Genomic DNA, 9,515 nt, shown 5'->3' on the forward strand with positions numbered 1-9,515 from the left:
ACATGTAAGCTTTGTGGAACACTGAGTGGACGGGTGCACTCTGTTTGAGAATTCGGGGGTAAATATGAATTGACAGGGGTAGGTTCTTATTGTGGGACTCCAGCCGACTGGCGCCAAGCGCTCTTTAACAAACGGAGTCCCACTTAATCAAGGATCTGTTGACGAGCCTCTTAAAGGTACACGGCTGCTTATGGGGCTTTAGAGCTCAGATTGTTACTCTGCTGTACCCTGTCGGTCGATTTAACGTTGACTAATTGTGAACAGTTCTGAGAAATAGAGAGGTCAGATGAAATTTATTGGCTACATAAGCTACATAGCCCACTGATCACGTCTCGATTTACTGAATTTGTTCCAGACATCTATTTAAAAAAGCGCGTTTCCCCAAACTCTGTGTGATAGCACCTCGTTATTCCTTCCAGTGGGCAATCCGTAAAATGGACAAAAATCTCGCTGAAACCTCCCTTCCTTTTCGTTTTCAAACGCACTCTGATTTTAGACGAGCATCCCATTCCGCGTAACAAACGTTTTAGGCTACTGAGTATCGCCTGGAGAAGTAATATCCTAAAATATGTTACATCTGGTCGATTTAATATCAGTTAATTGTGAAAACTTTTGAAAATAATCTTTATGATAAATAAGTGCATTTGTTCTTTAATAGCTATAGCTGCTGCATGTGGTGTAATGGTTGCTATATTATAAAACCGTTAAAATAGCGATAGTTTATTTGACATTAGAATAATTTTGTTAGCTACACGTAACTTTAAAACGTAATGTCCAAACTGCTATATTTCTTGAAGTCCGACAATGGAGCATAAAGATCAAGAAAACACACGATCGTCAAAATGAAGAAACACAAGCCGGGAAAAGCACCCTCTTACCCGGCTGCCTAACAGCAAGATGACCGTTCCTCTGTTAGGTTATGCGGGGGTGGGGTTTCCAGATCCTTACTCTGTCATTGGTTAATATTTTATTCTGTTGACATGTTTTCTTACTGCAAATGCTTCCGACACCTTCTAGCCAACCCTCCCTTCACGATCTTGGCCGGAGCTGTCAAAACCACGCCTATGGAGCTCTACAATTGGTCCAGAATGCGTAAAATCTGCAATCAAGACGGTTTGGTTCATTAGTACGGGGAGCCAGTGAGAAGGGACATGTAAGACAGACACAGTTACACAGTGGTCAGGAAAGAACCTACCAATTCTACATCAGTGCGCAGGAATTTCGCATCCTTGTTATTGGGGCTGCTTTAGTTTCTGTAGTGGCTTGGACAGAAGGAAAGCTGTAAATCTACACAGAAGTGTCAATGTTGCTCTGTTGAAGGATATTATCACTGTGCTGCAACTGGACATCCCCGACGGAACTGCCATTTCCTACCAGTCCTCTTCAACTACTGTGAAACAAACCAACACTGTCTTTTTAAGAGCGCGACAGCCAGGCGGACTTGCGCGAGTGACAGGCGCAGTTATTTTAGAATATTATATTTTCATCTGACTTTTTGGATGCACCGATGAGAGATCCAGTTTTCACAGCGAACGCTATGGCTTATCACCCTTTTCACGCGCACAGGCCGGCCGACTTTCCCATGTCAGCTTTCCTTGCCGCGGCTCAACCCTCGTTCTTCCCAGCGCTCACTTTACCACCGGGTCTCAGTAAACCTCTGGCGGATCATGCGCTCTCCGGCGCGGCTGAGGCTGGCTTACACGCGGCGCTTGGACATCACCACCAGGCGGCTCATCTCCGCTCCTTCAAGAGTCTCGAGCCAGAGGAGGATGTTGAAGACGATCCTAAAGTTACATTAGAAGCCAAGGACCTTTGGGATCAATTCCACAAAATTGGAACCGAAATGGTTATCACTAAATCAGGAAGGTAAGGCCGTGTTATTTTCCCCCTTTGGATAAATTGATAACGATGTTTATGTGGGCTACTACCCTCGGAAATGTTTGGTATGTTTCTCTATATAAGATTTAGATTATTTAGTTAGGAATTAAATATTGTGCGACAGAAATGATGTTTTGGATGTTCGAATTACGTCAACGACACAAAACAGTCAAGAAAGTCTCCATTTCTATTTCGTATCAGCATTAGAATAATATTCACATTCGTTCTGTTAAGGCTATCTTAAACATATTAATGCCTGTTATATATCCTAGCTAAGCATAGTTAATGCTTTTGAACAATGTAAATATTGCGCTACACAAAGGGTAACTCTTTTTTTTTTATTTAACACACGCACACACAGCCCAGCAGTAAATGGCTGTGGTGTCTTTTCCCTCTTCTTTTTTTTTTTTTTTTTTTTTTTTTTGGCCTAGGCCCTACCTGAAATATAGCCTATTGATATAGGTAGGATAAAGGAGTAAGAATCCACCTGATTATAGGAATTGTCTCGTAAAATATGTAAAAATATTAGCGAGGTTATAGTCTGGTACGATTGTGTTATTGGATGGCCTTAGCCTATGCCACACGACCTAGATATGAAGGATATTTATTTCTGGTTAAAATGGAAAGTGTATAGCTGAAACTATATATTTACAATTTTAGTACAGTCTGTTGCCTGCTAGTTGTTTAGTTACTGTAGGTTTGATCTATCTGGCTTTGTATTTCATTTCTTTCAAAATGTCTTTACAAGGTTAACAATATTTTGTTGTATAAATTCGGCCCCATGACCCACACGGTTATGTCTGTTCCGTCCACAGGAGAATGTTTCCTCCGTTTAAAGTGCGCGTGAACGGCCTGGACAAAAAAGCAAAGTATATACTTTTGATGGATATAGTTGCTGCAGACGACTGTCGGTACAAATTTCACAACTCTCGATGGATGGTCGCAGGAAAGGCCGATCCGGAGATGCCCAAACGAATGTACATTCACCCGGATAGCCCGGCCACGGGTGAACAGTGGATGGCAAAGCCTGTTGCTTTCCACAAACTTAAACTGACCAACAATATTTCGGATAAACATGGATTTGTAAGTTGCATGAATTTCTCTTGAACTGCATTCCTATTATGTTATAACCATTCAGTGATAGTCTAACGTAAAAAAGTTAAAGTTATCTAGGTAATCAAGAAGCAAAAATGATTACGACATTAAGGCAAGCACAAAGTTTGGACATTTAGGGTGCATTGTTTATTTTATTTATTATTATTTTTTTTTTTATAACTGTTTTCAGTGTCTGACGCTTAAATGAAGCATGAGAAATTGCTTATCATTAAACCTTAAATGCAATGGAGTAAACGGCAAACTAAGTCCCATTATTGACGGTCTGAGCCAAATATATTATTTTTTTTTATTTCATTGTTATTATTATTATTATTTTACCCCGGGTGATGTAACCTAACACGGTTCTTATTAACATGTAAAAAAGTAAGGCCTAGATGTCAATTTTGAAAATATTTTTATATTATAATTATCTTCCAAGGTAAAAAAAAAAAAAAAGAAAAGAAAAGAAAAAAAAAAAAAAAAAAAGCTAATACACAAATTAAACACTCGATTATACAATGATACGTATCTCAACTATCACCCCAAATATCATAATATCATTACAGTAGAAAAAAAATGCCTTTTAGTCTAATTATTATTATTATTGTTGTTGTTGTTGTTGTGCAGATCTTTTTTTTAACTGCATTTTGACATCATTGATTGGTATATTTATTGACCGGATACTTTTTTTTTATCTTTCAGACCATTCTAAATTCGATGCACAAATACCAACCCAGGTTTCATATCGTTAGAGCCAACGATATTCTGAAGCTCCCTTATAGCACCTTCAGGACATATGTATTTCCTGAGACCGATTTTATAGCTGTCACTGCGTATCAGCATGATAAGGTAAGTTACTAGAAGCCAAAAATTTGTTTGTTTCTTTCTTTCTTTGTTTCTTTTTTTTCAGTTGTTAATTGTCATATTGTTATTAGTAGTATTATTATAATTATTACTGAGCTCAAATAAACTATTTGTAACACATGTTATGTAGCCTATATTTTAGAATTATGTTTAGTAGGCCTATATGCCATGTGTAGCTGTGTGTCCTTCTGTCTTTTTGTCTTTGCCATGAATAGAATTCAATCTGTTGGCTATAATTGGGATGACAGCACACTGAGTCTGGTTGCTCTATAAACGCAGTTTACAGACCAGTTACAATAGATACGTATAAAATACGTATAACTTGAGATGCTTAGTAAAATAATGTGCTTAACAATCAAATGTGACCCCGTAAAAAAAAGAAAAGAAAGAAAAGTCTAGTGCAGTGTGATACTATGACTACATAATGTGAAGTCACGATGTATTAGACTTAACAAACACAAGTATTCGGATTTTTTTTTTAATAACTAGCAATTAAAACGTTATAAACCTGAATTAATTTATCTTAATTTAATAATATTTAACCAGCCGTTGTGAAGATATCATTTAAATACATTTTTATGGGCTATAGTTTATTTCACTTGATAATTCATAAAAAAACACCCATTACAATTCCACAACAATTCATTTCGAAATAGGCTGCCTCAAAGGAGGCATGAATTAAAATGCAATAATTATATTGTACTCTTTTTCTAGATCACACAACTGAAAATCGATCATAATCCATTCGCGAAAGGATTCAGAGACACGGGAAATGGAAGAAGAGAAAAAAGGTATCGAGTCTGAACGGTTATTTTAAACCATCAGATATGCACAAAACACAAACCTGTAGATATGACATCTAATTTCACTTAAACTTTTCAGAAAACAGTTAGCCCTGCCGTCAATGCGCATGTACGACGATCAATGCAAAGTCGATCGAGATGGAGCAGATTCGGACGCCTCATCTTGCGAACAAAATACTGGAAGGGATTCAGTTCATTCACCGATTGGACCACCATCAAGTCCACTTAAATTCAACAGATCCACAGGTAAAAACATGCTTTGCAATTAAATTCGAGCTTTTCCTAATCTAATGCAAAGTTTCTTTATATGTTATATGTCTGCCATAAAATATTCAAATTACTTAATACATTTAATCTCTGTGAATGTTCTCAACTTTCTCTCTAATTATCGCATAATTTGTTTTTGTTTTTTGTGGAATTTAATAGTAAATAAGGACGAGAAATCTAATTTAAGATATAAAAAAAAGTACATTTTGTTACTAAATGAAATAATGACTATTGTATTAGCAAATTCTTGAGGGATCAGTGTGATTAGTATTTGCTCTGATTAAAAATTTCAGTATAAAGTTGCAAAAATTAGCTGATGAGCCTCTGGGTTTTTTACAGAACAAGTTTATGAGAATTAGTAGTCCTCAGGTTTATGATATATAAGTGCATAATGATTTTCTAGGGAACGTCTCCTGTACATTTTGGTAATGCTTAATTTTTCATCTGAATTTCATCACAACTCATTAAGAACTCATGAAAAATGTTCCTTCAAACTACCCAAATCTTAAACGTTTCATGAAGTCGTGCTCTTGCCATGAATGAAAACATAGGAAGTAATTAGTTTGGAAAACACATTTCATCCATTCTTGTGTAATTAAAGGGACTAATTAAACGGATGCACTTTGGTGCATTATAGGGAGTGAAAATAACAGTCTACATTTATTAAATAGACGCTGTGGTTTCATCGAATAAATAAATAAAGCTGATGTGCTTAACATATCTATATTTTCCAGATGACAAAAACTGCAATGATAGTGACAACGAACTTGACCAACATGATAATGGAATGATCAGAGTCAGTAGTCCAGACCAGAGACCACGATCACCATTCAGCCCACACTGCGAGGACAGAGTCAACGAGAGAACTACCCCAGAAAAGAAAGGGGACTATTCGGATTCAAGGAAAGAAACTGACTCTGTCTTCAGCATCAGGAACTTGGAGAAGGACAAACTGGACAGTAAGAATATGAAAGAATCAGACACCGCCAAAAAGGATGCAGACTCTGTGGGCCTGAACACAGTCAAAGATGGCTTTTCCCCTCTAATGGTCCAAACAGAAAGCCCATCACATTTCAGTGCAAGTCACTTGCAAAGTCTAGCCCTCTCTGGTTTACACAATCAACATTTCTTTAACCCACTGAGTACAGGACAGCCACTCTTATTTCACCCTGGGCAGTTTGCTATGAATCCTAGTGCTTTCTCAACCATGGGCATGGGACACTTGTTAGCCTCAATGTCTGGAGCAAGTGGACTAGAGAATGGCAGCCTCTCCTCTCAGAGCACCAGTTCACCCAACCCTTTCCCATTCCACTTATCACAACATATGCTTGCATCTCAGGTATGATGATTATTTATCATATGCATTATCACTAACATATAATACAATTATTATTTCAAATCTATCTACACATTTGCTAACAGTAGGCTATCTCCAGATATTATCAAAGCACCCTAAAAAATAAAATAGCATAAAGTAGTTCTTCAACCACCACCAAAGCTTGTTTTATCTGTTATAAATATGCATTTTATTCCCTAATTTTACGGTTTCATCAGTTCTTTTAAGCAATGGGGACTATAGCCTAACTGAATTTGGAATCAGTGCTAAATGAGTGGATATTATGTTTATGCTTGGAGACATCATTTTTTATTATTTGGCTATATCACGCAATAAAAGAAGCTCTTTGTCAGCCTCGTTTAGACCTGTGCATTTCGTGCTGATTGTCTGCAGTATAGCCTATTAACTATAATTTCCACCTTTCTTAAAAAGTCTAAATTATTTTTCTATATTTTGAAACGATAATGAATTAAAATAGCTTGTTGTTTTACATTTAGGGTATCTCCATGCCACCGTTCGGGGGACTGCTGCCCTACCCGTACACGTACATGGCGGCTGCAGCCGCAGCGGCCTCCGCTCTCCCCGCCGGCGTCTCCACACTCAGCCGGAACCCCTTTCTCAGCAGCGCGCGGCCAAGGCTGCGATTCAGCCCCTATCAGATCCCCGTGTCTATTTCTCAGAGCTCCGGTCTGCTCACCACAAGCGTACCGAGCGCTCTGAGCGCGGAGTCGGAGTCATCGAAATCAGGCAGCAGGGAAAGCAGTCCTATATCTGAACACCACAGCCATAAAACCGGAAGCGGCCAGAACAAGGGATCTCCCAAATCTTCAGGGACGGATTCCGTTAACGAACTGCAGAACATACAAAGATTAGTCCGCGGGCTGGAGAAACACAGAGACATGTCACCCCGTAGCGATTCACCAAACTGACCCCATGAACAAAACATTCGCTGTTTCTCATTGCATATGCTTCAGTGAAAATAAAGGTCAAAGTTTGATGGTTGAAGTTACGGCTCAGACATTGGAACAACCCTCATCATACCTGGATTTCGAAGAGAACTGTAACATAGGCCTATGTTACGCCCACTTTTTGGATCTATGATGCATGCTGATTTCATTCACCCTTGATTTGGCGAAGAAATTATACTATGAAAAAAAGAAGACGCAAATCCCTGGACTGTTCTTTTTTCTGTTTGAATCTGGTTATCATGTAATATCCAAACATCTTTAGGCCCAAATTTTCCAGTGTATTTTGTAAAAGGACTTCACACGCAACAGTCTCTGACAACATCTGAGGATGCTCAACGTTCAAGTTGCTTATTGTGTCTGGGCCCCGTTTTTCTAATTATTTATGATCATAAAAGTAAAACACATAGCCTATGTAAATAAGGTTAATGGACTTAAGGAAACGGATTTTAATTTATTTAAAACTGTACATTGGTGTGTAAATACTATTAGGTCTCGATTTGTTACATTTATATATATTTTCCCATTTACAAATACGAATATTATCTAGCGCTTGATCGCAGGAAACGAATGTGTTATGTTTGTGATATCCTGTCAGATACGTAAAGGAAAAGCCACTGTAAATCGAAATCTCTGGTGATACATTTCAAAGCTGTTTCATTTGTAGCTGAATTCAACAAAAGATGTTTAAATGTAATGCTGGCCCATAGGCAGGGACAACTCAGGTTTCTTTCTAATCATGTATTGAGAAGGTCATTGTGTAGTTTCTCTTATGAGAGCTTCTCTGTTTTAACATCTCGGTGCTGGATTTTCGGGTAATTGAGCGATTTTGTTGCATTCTCTCAGTTTCAATAAAACGAAAGTGTTCATTTAGTTAGTCGTTTGTATTCTTTTGTGTAAATATAGGATTATAGACTATATTTCATATTAAGGCCTATATGGAAAGCTACAAGCTATCTTAATTAGATCATCCATTGGCTTACTGGTCAGTTTTATTGAAATGATTTAAATAAGATGCGTTAACCTTGCATCTTTTTTTTTTTGTCATGACTTATCCCAGGATTCAAACATTTGTGAATTAAGATCAACTACACAAATTTCATTTCATTTAAATAATGAATTAAGCCTGTAGCCTGTAGGCTATTATGAAACTGGTTGTGCGCCGTTCTGCAGTTACCTTCAGCTAAAGCTGATGTAGCTGCGCCATCTGTTGATCACAGGGATGTAGTTTATTCTTCAAACACAGTGGTTCTGACATGTAATTCGTCTTAATCAATGCTTTCGTAATAAAATTATGCTGTTTGAAAATACTTCATAACGAAAGTCATACTATTAGCCATAGATTAATTAGGCTAATGTTTGATCACAATTAATGATGTCCGAAACATAGAGAGGTTGGCAGTATCTTCAAAAAACTTTCCGTCTGCGTTCACCATACTTCGCTCAGCACATTGTGTTAGGCTTTGCTATTTTTACCGACTTGATCTTTACTTGTTTGTTCTGCGCGGGAATTTTCTTAAGTGCGCATTAATATAGGCTGTATCTTGTAGCCTACTGTACCATTATGCACCGTGTCGGGGAGGATAGAGAGAGAGTCGAGAATAGTGTCACGTCCTGGTGGAAGGGTTAATCGCCGCGGCAGGGACGCCTCACAGCCTCAGCAGCAGACAGTCCTTTGTCCACAATCCGGCGCCTGTCGCCTGCCTGCCGGCCACACAGCCTCTGCACACCCGCGCACAATGGCTGACGGGATCTCCAGAGTCCGGGCTGGTAATTAGAGAGCCCCCTCGCCTCTTTTCTTCTCCTTCTAAAACCATAATCACAAAACTCGTTTTATTGAGAGCCTATTGTTAAATTCTGTTACGTCCAATTAACAGAGCCAAATACTCGACCTTGTACTCTCACGGAGAAAAAAATGTTTGTCTAAAACAATTAGTCAATGACTGATCACTTGGCTTAGCCGCCTCAGAAAGAGTCTCAAACAACCGACGGAGTGCATGTCCATCCCTCCGAGCACGAAAACTTTCTAATGCTTGAAACTTGGCATATTACCACAACATGGACAAATGCTAATAAATGAAGAAGAAGAAGAAGAAGAAAAAAAAAAACTCAGTTGTAAAAAAGGAACTTATTATTATTATTATTATTATTATTTTTATTGTTAAGCTATTTTTATAGTCTAGAGTAGTAACGGATAGTCTGATGCTAAATTAATAAATCAAAAATAGGTCGCTGCCATTTTTTATTAGTCTACTTTATAAAAGCTTTATTTATGTCTATATATCATATTATATATCTATATTATTA

General features: G+C 38.0%; 1 protein-coding gene across 1 annotated transcript; it reads left to right on the top strand.

The window, feature by feature from the left end:
• The first annotated feature begins 263 nt into the window (after positions 1-263).
• LOC113049821 (T-box transcription factor TBX2b-like) lies at positions 264-8,081 on the top strand. Its single transcript, XM_026212473.1, has 7 exons — positions 264-1,866; positions 2,694-2,961; positions 3,676-3,822; positions 4,552-4,628; positions 4,720-4,886; positions 5,642-6,246; positions 6,741-8,081. The coding sequence occupies exons 1-7, from the start codon at positions 1,508-1,510 to the stop codon at positions 7,170-7,172; spliced, it is 2,055 nt and encodes a 684-aa protein (XP_026068258.1). The 5' UTR covers positions 264-1,507; the 3' UTR covers positions 7,173-8,081.
• The last annotated feature ends 1,434 nt before the right edge of the window (positions 8,082-9,515 follow it).

This window comes from Carassius auratus, chromosome 30 (genome assembly GCF_003368295.1).
Source record: "Carassius auratus strain Wakin chromosome 30, ASM336829v1, whole genome shotgun sequence".
NCBI classification, from domain to species: Eukaryota; Metazoa; Chordata; class Actinopteri; order Cypriniformes; family Cyprinidae; genus Carassius; species Carassius auratus.

Bases quoted from the DNA above. Each gene is read 5' to 3' on its own strand.
- LOC113049821 (XM_026212473.1), top strand. From the start codon at position 1,508: ATGAGAGATCCAGTTTTCACAGCGAACGCTATGGCTTATCACCCTTTT. The intron at 2,962-3,675 runs GTAAGTTGCATG...TTTATCTTTCAG, and splicing joins TTTCGGATAAACATGGATTT to ACCATTCTAAATTCGATGCA. The intron at 3,823-4,551 runs GTAAGTTACTAG...CTCTTTTTCTAG, and splicing joins CTGCGTATCAGCATGATAAG to ATCACACAACTGAAAATCGA.